This window comes from Struthio camelus, chromosome 7, assembly GCF_040807025.1.
Source record: "Struthio camelus isolate bStrCam1 chromosome 7, bStrCam1.hap1, whole genome shotgun sequence".
Taxonomy (NCBI): Eukaryota; Metazoa; Chordata; class Aves; order Struthioniformes; family Struthionidae; genus Struthio; species Struthio camelus.
The window spans coordinates 16,476,340-16,489,497 of record NC_090948.1 but is presented as its reverse complement, the minus strand read 5'-3'; the positions used below and the strand labels follow the sequence as shown (position 1 = coordinate 16,489,497).

Below are 13,158 nucleotides of genomic sequence, written 5' to 3'. Positions count from 1 at the left end.
GGGGGCTTAGGAGTGGTATTGCAGGGGGGGCTGTTTGGGACACAGCTGGTCCCTGGGCTGGCCAGCAGCAGGGTGGAAGCAGTGTCTCAGGGGATGCTGAGTGAAGAGCTCGAGGGTCTGGGTGCGCAGCTCGGCCCCAGGGTCAATGTCACTGCCCACTGCTGCTGGGGTGGGAGTAAGGGGCAGCCAAGCGTCCTCCACCCATGCATTGGCACCAGCTCTGCACCCTTCCTGCACCCCTCTGGCCCCACAGTACAGCTTTCCAGGGCTGTGGGTTGCCTGTGCCAGGCTGTGTAGGTGTCAAGCTGCGGCAGGGATGACAGAGAGTGGGAGTCTAGGGGACCTGGGGTCTGAGGTAGCCCCTCAGTCCCTTGGGCACATGCAAGCCCTCTCCCCTCCCCTGCAGCCTGGGTGCCCTGGAGGGACCTCGAAGGGTACAGAGGCGGGAAGAGGGAGGGCCAGGGTGGCTCTCCCCTCCCCTCCCCTCCCCTCCCCTCTGCTCTCTTTCCCTTCCCTCTCCTTCCGTGCTGGGTCTGTTGCTGCCAGACCAGCTGCCTGCTGGGGCTGTGCAGCCTGGGGATGGTGGCTCCTGGCGTGCCCTGGGACCTGCAGGGACTGCAAACGGTGGGCATCATCCTGCTGCTCTGCTCTGGCCTCAAGCTGCTCCACACCCTGGGCGTCATCGACCTGGCCGGGGGAGGTGGGACGGGGATGGGGATGCAGGTGGGATGGGGATGGGGATGCAATGGGGATGCAGGTGGGATAGGGATGCTTAGGAAGTGAGGAGCAACTCCTCTATGCCAGGGCGGTTTATGCAGTTGTTTGGAGGAGGCCGAGAAAGACTGGTGTGTTTTTGGGATGTCTGTGGCGCATTAGGGTGTGGGAGAATGTCTAGGCATCTATGGCACTGGGGTGCAGGGAGCTGGAGAAGTGAGAGTGTCTAGAGGTTGGGTTGTGTTTGGGGGTACTAGAGTGTGGGTGCAGTAGGTGTATCTGGGGGCATTGGGCTATGGGTTACTGGAATTCAGGTTGCTGTGGAGAGTGGGGGTGTCAGGGTGGGGGGTATCTGGGGTATTGCCATTGGGGTGCAGGAATGTCTGGGGTGCTGGGGGATTGTGGCTATGTGGGGTGTTGGGATGGGTGTGCCTGGGGCAATGGGGGTGTGAGGTGCTGGGTGGGACGGGGTCTGACATGATGGGGAGAAGGGCTGTGGGGTTGGGTTTGGGAGAGGTGGTTTGGGGGCAGCGAGGGAAGGATGTGGGGTATGTGGGGGCCATCTGACAGTGGGGCAGGGCCATGGGTGGAGCATTTGAGAAAAGGTTGGGACAAGGAACCTGGCGTGAGGAGTGCATGGGCTTGTGGGGAGGGTCTTTCCTCTGCCCTGCCTGCCTGCCTGTGGTCTGGCCCGAAGGAGCAGCTGGGAGCCCCGATTCCCCCTCCCCCCCCCCCCCCCATAGCATTGAGCAGAGCTGGGGGAGGTTATGGGGAACAGAACTGACAGTGTTGGGACAGAAAAACCCCTACAGGGATCTACTGGGGTTCTGGAGGACAAGGGCAGGAACCAGTGGTGGTGTGGGGTGGGTGCTGTGCCCCATAGAGGGACCAAGGGTAGGGGATGGCATTGCACAGGGAAAGCTTTCCCCACCGTCTTGGTTTCTTGTGTTGAGCTGCAGCAGTTGGCAGCTGGGGGGGCAGTGTGACTGAGAGGGGCTTGAGCCCCCAGCCCCTTCCTGTTCCCTATGGGGCTGTGCCAGGGATGGGGAGAAGGGGCTGCTATGTGTGCTGAGCCCCCTGGATGGGCAGGTGGGTGTTGAGGACAGAGGGCTGGATATGCCCAGGCAACAGGGCTCAAAACATGTCAGAGCAAGAGCTGCGGGACCTGTTGGTTGTGCCTGGAGGTGGTAGGGGTGCAGAGCAGTGCGTGGGTGCTGCTGGCTTGTTTCCTTTGGCCACCTTCCTAGTCTGCGCTGCGGATGGGCCTGCTGCAGACCTCGCACAGCTGGTAATGAGTGTGATTTGGGGGATTGCAAGCCTCCCTCTCCCCATCCCCTTGGCCTCCAGGCTGGCTCCGGGGATGCTGGCTGCAGGTCACAGCCAGATCAAGGGGATGGGAGGACGTGCAGAAAGCAGTGATCAGAGGAGCAATCGGTGGCTGAGCGCGGGAAGAGGAGGAGGGAGCCTTGCCCAGAAGGTGCTTTATGCTGCTTGGGTTTGAGGACGTTGCTGGGCTGCCCAGAACCTGACTGGCCTGTGGCTGAGATGTGACCAAACTCGGCCCTTGTGCCTTGCTGTGGGGGGTATGGATGGCAAAATATGGGGCAGGTCTGGGGGCTCTGCCTGGCGTATGCAGAGCACCAGGTCTGTGTCCCTGCGCATGGGCTTCGAAGTACGGTGATGCACATGACTGTCCCCGTCTCACAGCCTTGCCTGCCCCACCAGCTTTTGGGGAGCCCCTGAGCTCCACAGCCCTTTGATGTCTGTATCCAGTCTCGCAGACAGTCCTGTTCCCTCCTTGCAGTATTTCACACATCATATGGCCTAAGAAACAATTTTTCTGCATATGTCTCCTTTGGGCTCTGATCTCTGTGGCCAGCTCTGGCCTGTGCCCCACTCGACACAAGGCTCACGCAGCCACTCTTGCCTCCCTGGCGCAAGGGAACAGCCGAGTCCCGGGGCCTCTGCTGTCCCATGAACCGCAGGTCTGCTCCCAGCCTTGGTTACGCTGCATGCTCTCTGCCAGCCCGGCTGCGCTGCGGGTGCCCCAGGCTGAGGCTGTGTCGCTGCAGGACAGGGACTCCATCCTCTGCCCTGGGAGAAGCCAACTCTGATTTCATTCCCCTAGCGAATGACCGTCTGCTGCCTTCTGGCCCCAGTGGCTGCTGCAGGCACCCTGGCCCTGGTTACCCTCTGCTCTGACACCGCTGACTGATGAGGGTCATTTGCAGAGCTTGGCAAGACCCCTCCTGACACCCCCTGGGTGGCTGGGGGACCTTGCTGTCTCTCCTCCCACTGGTCTTCAGAGCAGACCCAGGAGTGCTGTGGGTCCTGCTGAACCTCGTCTGACCTGGAGCAGGATGTGGCTAGGCAGGGTGCTGCAGCAGGGGAGGAGAGCAGGCTGCAGGGTAGACCACAGAGGAGGCCTTTGGGCTCAGCATGGCTGCGCTGCCAGTCCCAGGGCTGTCACCAGGCAAGGGGAGCACAGGCATGTGTCTCTAGCCCTCTTCCCCCAGGAAAAGGCAGTGCTCTGGGAGGGGACAGAGGCTCTTCTCTCATTCCTGAAAGGAAGATGTTCCTGCAGACACATCCGGGAGCCACTGATCCCCTCTCTCCTCATGCTCCTGTGGGCCTGCCCTGCCCCTTTTTCCAGCTGGTCCCACCACAGTGGGGGTCACCTTCCTGCTTCCCAGCTGGACTCTCTGAAAAGGCAGGGGGTCTTCTCACCCTGCTGCCCTCCTCTGCTCAGCCTTGCCCCTAAGGCAGACCATCCTTGAGCTACCAGCTCCTCCTGCATCTCCCCCCACCCCAATCCCGATCCACCCAGTGTTGCCCTATAGGGGGCAAACACAGGCTTTGGGAGCTGCTTTTCCCACCCTGAGGCAGGGGACCTGCTGCTGGTGCTCTGTTCCCACCCTGAAGAAGTGCTCGAGAGCATTGTGCCATGGCCAGGAGCTGAGAAGAGACCTGCAGGGAGCTAGGGAAAACTGGGGTGGGGGGTCTTGCTGCCATGGGATGCAGCAGGGCTTGCCAATTGTTAGGGCTGAGGTCCTGGTGCTGAGGTGGTCCAGCACCTTTCCCTCCCCAGGCGCTGCTCACCGCAGGGCAGAGACGGGTTTGGGCTCTGCCCTTGGCTCCCATGTCAGCTTTGGGGAAACCAACCCATCCAGAGACACCAGTCCAGCGAAAAAGAGCAGGTAGGATGAAACGCAGCCTGGCCTATATTTAGGGGACTTAAAGCCACTTGCTTGCATGTCTGCCACCTGTCATGGCAATGTGTTTATTGATGAGTTACTGAGAGTTAACCCGGGTGGTTATTGCAGAGACTTTTCCAGCAGAAGGGGGCTGTGGAACGGGGCAGGTTGTCTCTGCGGCTGGAGATCTGCTGTCTCTGTGTTGGGCTTTCTTCTTCCTGGGGGGTTTGCAGACTGTGCCACTGGGGAGAGCCCCAATGAGCGTGCCTCTGTGGGGAGGGCAGGGACACGGTTATGCACCGGCTGCCCCAGTGGGGATCACCCGGGGTGTGCCCGCAGGATGCTGTGGGTCCCTTTATTGAGCACTGGGTGCCTTTGCAGAGCCAGTTTCCAGCGACTGCACGGATTCATTTCAACAGCGTGCGGAGGCGGGGATGGGAGATCCTATTTTCTTTCAGTGTCGCCCAAGGATGGAGGCTTGGCGCGTGTGTGTATGTTTGAAGTCACCAGGCTGGGGAGTGATGCATGGGAAGCGACGAGCCACTTAACCTGGCAGACCTCCGGCAGCAAATAAAACGCTGTCAGCGCTTTCTGTTTGCTTGTTTTGTGCCAGCGACTTGATAGCTTTTGCGGGTGGGTGGAGGGCAAAGTGACATTCAGAAAAGGAGCTGTTTCTGCTGGGGGCTGGTAGTGGTAGGAATTCGGGGCCCTTCTCATGAGCCCCGGTGGGGCAGATCGTGTCTGGGAGCTGCTTCCTGTGTTTGGGCAAAGCCGTGTTTCCCAGCGAGGCGGAGCCCATCTGGGCCCTGGAGACTTGCTCGTGGTTTGAGTCCTGGGGTGGAAAGGGGAGAGCACGTCCTCTCCAGTGGAGCCCTCTCCTGGAGATGGGCACACCAAAGCCAGGACAGCAAAACCCCAGCCCTGGTCACCCCCTCTCCTGTTGTTAAGCTGCATGTGCTGAACTTGCTCCCACCCTTGCCCTGGGTCCCCTGGAATTGGGCCCCGTTCGGTTTCCTCCTTAAGAAAACGCCCATGTTCTTTATTTTTTTTCTTTTTCCTCCTTTATAACAAACTAAAGTGTAACTTGCACCCGACCTGACCTACTGCACGTGCCTATACCTGCTGCCCCTGTGAGTCCAACCACAGTTTACTCTCTGTTGCATCTCTCTCTCGCTGTGTGGTTTCCCTCCCACCCTGCTCCCTCCCTTGATTCATCACACTTGCGTTGAGTGTTGCTCTGCCTGTCCTGTCTTTTCCTGCTGGGTTAGAGGACTGCTCCAACTTCCGAGGTCTATTCCCACGGCTCTACTCTGCTGGGAGGAGACCTGGGCCCAGAACATCCCTGGAAAGTTGAAAGGTGCAATTTCCTTTTCCCTCTGCAAACGGAAGCCCCAGAAAAGTAGCTGGGATAAAAGCATATTTTATGGCTATGCCCCCTTCTAATAAATTAAAGCCCCTTTCCTCCCATGTCCACAACCCTAGAGTGGACAGGGCCATGTCGTGCTGTCCTGTGAGCACCAAGATCCTGGTCTTCACCCCTGCCTGTGTTGCCCCGTAACAAATGCCAGGCTGTGCATTTATGCATCCCTGTTTGTGCAGCCTTAGTATTTGCAGCATTCCTGCTGTGGATGCCACTTCCCTGGGGACAAGTTTGCCCTCTCTGAGGGACTTTGCATGATGCTGGGGTGGACACCAACCTCCTGGAGCTGTGCTCCATCCCCTAAGGGTGACTGAGCTAGCTGCCCCAGCACCAGCTGACTGCCTTAGTGAGAGTGCAAAGGGTCTGTGGCCCTGCCCAGGGGCACCCAGGCACTGGCCCCTCTGGCCAGGGTCGGAAGCTGCTGGATGCTGGAATTGGATCCTGCACGGCACCATTTCCCCAGCACCTGGGGCACAGCTCAGCCTCAGAGGGCTGAGAAAAATGGTGGAGAAGTCCTATCTCCTGCTAGCCATATAGAGAAACAACCCAAAAACTGGGGTTCAGGATGGGCAGGCATCATGACCTTGGGGTAGGCTGCTTGCAGGGTCCAGGGCCCTTAGAGCAAACGTGGTGCCAAAGGGACTTTGCACTTTTCATCCCATTCGTGCCCAACACAGCTGTCCGCATCCCTTTAGGGGGTGGAGCCCAGCATGGCCTTCATCCTGTCCTCTTCCTCCCCTCCCTGCCTGTGGTGTTAGTCCTGTGCTGAGATTGCTGGCTTGAGGCAGTCTGCAGGGCCCTGCTTGAAGGGACGGAGTAGGTCTGCAGCCATGGGGCAGCACCCGCTAGGAAGAGATGGGTCAGAGCAAAATCATGGGGTCAGGATTGGGGTCAGAGGGGCAGCAGGGGGGTCCCCTCACTGCCAACACAGGAGCCACTTGGAAGGGATGCTTGGGGGGGCAGGCTGAAGTGGGGAACCCCTTGTCCCTGCCCCATAGGCTGGCCAAAGCAGAAGCCCTGCGCCTCATCCCCTTCTGGCTGTCTCAAACCAGGGCCTTGGGCTCAGATCCCAGTGCCACGCTGGGATGGGGGTGCATGTCGCAGTCTGGGGTGCATGGCTGGGTTCAGCACATGGTTTGCATGCAGCCGTCGCGTGCCAGTAGGGTCAAACCCGGCCCCAAGCCATGGGGTTCCCCTCCAGTCCCGATGGGAGGATCCAAACCCCTGGCTCAGATGCAAGTCATTTCTCAACATGTCTTGTCTTGGGCTTCGTCCTACCCCAGCTCTGCCTCCTTGCACAGCCCTGTGCGGAGGGGAGGTTCCCTAAGGAGCAGGCGTTCGGCCTTGGGGCTAATAGGCACAGTCTGTCCCCGCCATGTCCCCCATCTCAGGGCTGTGGGGTGTCTCCAGTGCATCCCAAATGAGGCACACAGAGCGCCTGGGTCTCGGTAGCCCAGGAGAGTCACCCATTTGTCATCAGCTTCCTTTGGGGCCTTGGGAGCTTCCCAAGGACAGAAACGCCAGTGCCGGGTTTGTCCTGGGACGAAGCAGAAAGGCCAAGCAGACCCTGGGCCGGGCTTTGCCTTCCTGCTCTGTCCCCCACGCTGCATGTGCTGCCTCTGGCCCTGCTCACCCTGCGCCGGGTGCCCTGGCCCTGCTACCGGCTGGGTCCGGGGGCTGCTGCTCTGTTAACACTTCTTCTGCTTGGTGACTCCTTCTTTCTTCCAGGCAACCCGCCAGGCCAAACTAAAAAAGCGCTGAAGCAGCGATTCCTCAAACTGCTGCCCTGCTGCCGGCCCAAATCCATCCCCTCGCTCAGCGAAAGCAAGTGCTTCTTCTTGCCTTTGTGTGTGTGTGTCCCCAGCGGTGCTGCTGGCTGCCCTCTGCCATGGCCCTGCCTGCAGGAAGGGGATGGTTCTGCTGCCCCCCTGCCTTGGAGCTGGGGGTGTCAGGAACAGTCCTGTCCCGGAGGGGTCCAATCCGATGGGCTTTGCACCCACCTCCATCCTTGCCCGCTTCCAGGCTGTTTCCAGCTCCCTGGAGGGGCTCCTGTGGGATTCAGAGCTGCCCACCAGTGGCTAGACCCGCTCTGGAGTGGAGCTGGCTCTGGGCTATGTTGCAGGACACTCCTGGAGCTGGTCTAGGGGCTGGAGGGGGGGGTTTGCTTGAAGCTCAGCCTTGGTTTGGAGATGGAGGTGTGATGGGGAGGGATGGGGCTGAGAGAGAGCGAGTGCAGAGCTGCACAAAGCCCCCCAGCAGCCCGTGAGTCCGGTCCTTGCACTGGGTGCTCTTGGCTCCTCCCTGAGCCTGAGTCCCCGGATGGGCACTGGGCCCCTGCCCCGCCGTGCGAGCTGGTCCCCCACCAAGGGAAGAGGTGAGTATGGAGGGGTCAGGGCCTGAGCCTCCCCACGGCTGTGGGCCCAGGTGATGTGGGGCACTATCTGTGCCAAGCGGCAGAGCTGGGGGCTCTGTAGCCATTCTGGGGGGTGGGAAGGAGACCCCTGGTCGCAGCTCTGGGACACTGGCTGCAGGTAGGCTTGGAAGGCTGATACGCAATGTCAGCCACTGGCCTGTGCCCAGGGTGTCTCTGAGTGTCCTGGCGTACACCCAGTTCTGGCTGGGCAGCGCACCCCAAGCATGCGTCACCCTGGGCCAGGGGTGAGGGGACCGGGGGTGTTGTGCAAAAGGCTGCTCCTGGCACCCCAGCACAGAGGCGAGCAGCAGGACAGGGCAAGATGGTGTTGGCCTCAGCTGCCTTCTCTTCCCCCGGGTTTCTTGCAGACAGCGTGGAAGATGAGTTTGAGCTCTCCACTGTCTGCCACCGCCCTGAGGGGCTGGAACAGCTCCAAGAGCAGACCAAGTTCACCCGCAAAGAGCTGCAGGTCCTGTACCGAGGCTTCAAGAACGTGAGTAACCCTGGACGAGCTTTGCTAGTCCTCTCCTGCAGTGCACCTCAGAGGGTGCTTTGCAGCTGATGGTACCCAGGGTTTGCAAAGGGTTTCATGACCCTGGGGATGACAATAACGTCAGGCCTTAGGAGCTCTAAGCTAGCTGCCACCATTAACCTTGCCTTGGCTTTTTTCCAGCATGGAAAAACCTTTCAGGGGCTGTAGGCACCAAATTATCAGATTAGTCCTTGTGTGGGTGACACAGGCTGGAGAGAGTCCAGCTCCAAAGGCAGCAGATCCCTGTGTGAGCCTCTGGCTCTATGGGAGGTCTCAGGTCTGCCTGAGGCTTCATTGCACTGGAAGGGGCCAGTCACCCTCTCCCAGGCTTGGTTCCCCATCAGGCCCCAGCTCTGGCATTGGTCCCCACGAAAAGGCAAATAGTAAGATCAGAAGTGGACTGGAAGAATGCCCTGAAAGTCAGAGCTCCCAAGCCCTCCAAGACCATAGGATATCTGCTTTACCAGTACCAGATTATCCTATTTCTGCAAGCTCCTGCAGACAAGAACAGTGAAGCTGTCTGCAGTTGCTGGGCACCAAATGTCTGGTGAGCGCAGGCAGAGAGCAATTGCTGTTTGTACAGCCATGAACAGCTTTGGATAGCAGGAGCTGGGGACGCAGCTTCCTCCAGGGGTGTGCCCACCTCTGAGGAGGTCCTTGGGCTCAGTAGGGAGGCCTGATCCTGTGCTCTGCAGAGAGATATTCCCATTTCCTTGGGTGCGCATGCTCGCCTGGCTGCCTGGGGTGCAGACCCCCTCCCTGGGTGTAGAGAGCTGTCTGCTCTGCAAGCATGGGAATCGCTCCACAGTGCCAGGGCAGACCCTCCAGAAAGGGGTGCTGCTGCCAGCCCACAAAATCAGGAGCACATTTCAACCAGTCTCATCAGCCACATCTGCCAGGCAGTGCAGGGCTCGGGGAAGAGCTGGGGCAGGGATGTAAGGAGATCTGCAAGGCTTTAGGGGACAGGAGCCCCGGGCAAGCCCGGCTCCATGTGTGTGCTCAGCCCCTCTCCACGGCATGCCCATGCGGATGGGGTGACGCTGCGACTTGCCCTGGCAGGAGTGCCCAAGCGGCATCGTTAATGAAGAAAACTTCAAGCAGATCTACTCACAGTTCTTCCCACAGGGAGGTGAGTGCTGGTCCCCATTCCCATCCCTGTCCCTGTGCCCGTCCCTGTCCTGAAGCACTCGCACGGGTGATGGTGAGGGCAGGCAGCTTCGGCAGGTTTGTGGGTCTCTGAGTGGCACCCTGCCACTATCTCCTCTTCCCAGACTCCAGCACGTACGCCACCTTCCTCTTCAACGCCTTCGACACTGACCATGACGGCTCCGTCAGCTTCGAGGTGAGCCACGGCGGTGGTGGGGGAAGAGGATGGTGGTGTGGCAGGGAGGGCATGTCTGTTCAGGCACCACGAGCCAGGATGTGGGTATGAGCAGCATTGCTGATGCTTGCAGACTGATAGGGAGCTTCACAGTTGCTGGAAGAGTTTCTTAAAGTCCTGACTCACAGAATCAGGCGGTTTGGGGGATTTCTACTTCCTCCTACAATGAAAAAGAAATAAAAAGAATATTTCTACTGCTTCTGGTGGGTGGGAAAGAAACTAGCGAGCGTCTGGTAGGTACCCAACAGACGGGCAGAGCTGTGGCTGGGTCTTGGCTGAGTGGCAAGCCCTGGTGTGTGTCTTGGGTGCCACTTCCCAAGGGATCCATGTGGGACATGTCAGCAAGCAATCGATTGCCACCAGCCTCCTTTAGACACTGAACATTTCCCACGTCAGCTCAGATCCAGCAACAGGGCACGTCCGCTCTGGGGATGAATGTACCTTCTGCAGACAAGCAGGGCTGTGCCCTCCGTGGCGACAAAGCCCTTTGTGGCAGTAGCTCCCATCTGTCCACCTTCCCTATCCTTGCAGGACTTTGTGTCTGGGCTGTCCGTCATCCTGCGGGGCACCATTGATGACCGCCTGAACTGGGCCTTCAATTTATATGACCTGAACAAAGACGGCTGCATCACCAAAGAGGTGGGACTGGGGGGGTCACGCTGGATCGCTGGGGCCAGCACAGGGCTGCAGGGATGAGAGCAGGACTCAGGGGCTGAGCTCTGTAGGAGAAGGGGAAATCAGTATTTACTTAGGTCAGCTTTACAAACTGGTCCTTGTACAGGATCAGCAATCCTGGCCCCATGGCACTGGGGTTGGGAGGTGTCTCTGGGGCGCAGGGTGGACTGAGCACCTGGGAGGGTGGGTGAAGGGACGTGCTGCTTTGTGGCTCCATCATGCGTGTGGACACACACACAAACCTGCACCTGGTACAGAGGTGGCAGGAACACACATGAGCACCCCGCGGGTCCTTTGGGGGCATCACAGAAGTGGTGTGGGTTGGGGACCAAATGGAGGCAAGAATCCAGGTTGACACTGCAGCTCTGCTCCCCTTCCCTCCAGGAAATGCTGGACATCATGAAGTCCATCTATGACATGATGGGCAAATACACCTACCCGGCCATGCGGGAGGAAGCGCCCCGGGAGCACGTGGAGAACTTCTTCCAGGTGAGCTGCAATGAGCATGCCCTGGGGGAGCAGGGTCTGACTTGGAGCCAGCCTGTGCCCAAAATCTGGCACGGAGCAGGAGAAAACACCTCATGCTGGGGATGAAGCAGGGTGCACAGCAAGAAGCTCACTTGTGTCTAGGGGGTTTGAACCCTGGAATACCCCCCTGCCCCAGGTAGTTGGGGTAGGAGGAGCTCTGCTTTGCTTCCCTCCAGCTCTGCAGGGCTGCACTGGAGCCAGGGAGAGAAAAGGCCATCCTGCCCCCGCACGGTGTGTGGGTCAGCTGCAGGCAGGGATGCAGGGGGTCAGATCCTCTGCAAGACCTGCGGAGAGGGTGCTTGGCTCTCCTGAGGAGCAGTGAATGGAGCCGGGGCCGTCCCTGCTATTCCCTCTGTGCTGTGTTTGTCTGCAGAAAATGGACCGAAACAAAGACGGTGTGGTGACGATCGAGGAGTTCCTGGAGTCCTGCCAGAAGGTAAAGCCACCATGGCTGGGACACCTTCCCTGTGTGGATAACGAGGGCCGTGCGTCCTTCTAGGGCTTGAAACCTGCCTATAGGCAGCATCCCCAGGGCTCCCGTCTTCTGGGGGGGCCATCCCAGTCTGTAGGTTGGGGCTGCTAGAGGAGAGCCATGGGGTGCAACCGGATGTGGGGAGAGCCACTGAGACAGCAGCTCCATGCCCAGCCCTGCCACCTCTCACCTCCTCCCTGCAGGATGAGAACATCATGCGGTCCATGCAGCTCTTTGACAACGTGATTTAGCTCCCGGACCTGCCTCCAGCTGAGCTCTGCTGCTGCCGGGCCCAGGACCTGCTTCTCTCTCGACTTTTCCTTTGAGCCTCCCCGCTGCCGGCTGCACAGACACCCCGAAGGGAAGGGGCCTCCGTTCCTGGAGACGCGGTCGGTGACGGGATGTTCCCTTCCCCCTGGGGCGGCTCTGCTTTCCTCGGGGGATCCCAAGCAGGCGCTCCCAGACATCGGAGCATGGGCACAACTGGCACAGGGCAAGCACTTGGCCCAGACGGACCTCCCCGCACCCGTTCCCCGGAGGGGAAGCCGCAGCCTCGGGCTGCAGCAGAGAAGGCTTCTCCCGTGCACAGTGTCCCGTGTAGCCACGGCTCCCGCACCCCGTGACCCTCCCCAGCCCCGGGCTCCAGCCAAAACCCTCCAGCGGCACCATCTAGGAACCAATAGCGAGTCTTGCAAGGGGCGTCAGCACCTCGGCTCCCCCCGCCGCCCCAGCCATGCCCTGACGCGGGGAGTGTGCCCGGCGCGTGGGCCCTGAGCCGCCAGCTGCCCCCTTGCCCGGCCCGTGGCTGGAAGGGCTGCGCCTGCAGAAAGCAGCCCCACAGGCACGCAGGGCTAACCGCAGCATGAGCCACGGGGGGGCCCAGCTAGAGTGGGGACCCTGAGGTGCCTTCTTGCAGCGCTGGTGTCCCCGTCCCCCCCCCCCCCGCAGTGGAGGATGCAGAGCTGGGCTGGGAAGGGGACCTGCAACCTCAGCCCCTGTCCTCCCTATTTGGGGAGGGGGTGGTGCTGGCCCACAGGGGACCTTGCAGACCCAGTTTGAGGCTTGAGGCACCCTTCCCACCCCACCCTGAGGGCACGGCAGCCAGGGCACGGGGACACGGCGAGGAGGAAGGAGCACTGGGCTCCAGCAGTCACCCTGCCCTTGGGCCACCCAGCCAGGCTGCCGGCATCATTTGCAGCACGAGGGGTTGTGTCGGGGCAGATCACTCCTGCTTATTTTTTGCTGCCTGTGCCTGCTCCCACGCCCTGGCCGATCCCTGTCCGCCGGGGCTCCTGCAGCCGCGCCGGCAGGGCTAACGCTCAGTGCCCGGGGGGCCGGCAAGCAGTGGGGCACAGACCTGCCCCCATCTCTGCCCCCGCAGGCAGGGCCCTGGGCTTCCCAGGCTGGCTCTGCCACCAGGCTGGGGCCGGCCCGGATTTGTCCCCGTGCAGTCGGTGGGGGCGGTGGGGTGACCTTCGGGCAGCGTGGGCTCAGCTGGGCGCAGAGGCTGAGCACCTGCTTGGGGACCTCGGTGATGGAGCCAGCGCCCTGGGAGCATCTTTGTCCCCAAGGAGCTGGATGCGCGCGGTGCCCGGCTGGCCTGCGTGACCTTCTGTGTCCTTCCCCGCGGCAGCGATGCCCACAGGCCAGCGAGCCCACCAAGCCCGGATGCCCCCTCCGTGCGATCCCGCGGGCACGGGGGATGTACCCAAAGCCCGGCAGCCCTGGCCCCGGCTCTGCTGCTCCGTAGCAGTGAGGGCAGTCGGGGCTGGCGTCGCGCTGCGGTGGCTGCAGCCGGTGGGAAGGAGTGAGCAAGGCCAGAGTGTCCG

The 13,158-nt window shown here is 60.7% G+C and overlaps 1 protein-coding gene across 3 annotated transcripts in view; it reads left to right on the top strand.

The window, feature by feature from the left end:
* The window catches only part of KCNIP2 (potassium voltage-gated channel interacting protein 2), a 47,322-nt gene extending 35,170 nt beyond the window's left edge, over window positions 1–12,152 (top strand). For 2 of the 3 annotated variants that reach the window (XM_068949843.1, XM_068949841.1), the window contains exons 2-8: window positions 8,110–8,234; window positions 9,333–9,402; window positions 9,545–9,615; window positions 10,186–10,293; window positions 10,714–10,818; window positions 11,231–11,293; window positions 11,533–12,152. In XM_068949843.1, the coding sequence (XP_068805944.1) occupies window positions 8,110–8,234; window positions 9,333–9,402; window positions 9,545–9,615; window positions 10,186–10,293; window positions 10,714–10,818; window positions 11,231–11,293; window positions 11,533–11,580 (590 nt within the window). In that variant the 3' untranslated portion in view covers window positions 11,581–12,152. Of the gene's footprint in view, window positions 1–7,056; window positions 7,153–8,109; window positions 8,235–9,332; window positions 9,403–9,544; window positions 9,616–10,185; window positions 10,294–10,713; window positions 10,819–11,230; window positions 11,294–11,532 lie in introns of all 3 variants that reach the window. The other variant, XM_068949842.1, reaches the window with a different exon arrangement.
* Window positions 12,153–13,158: the final 1,006 nt, after the last annotated feature.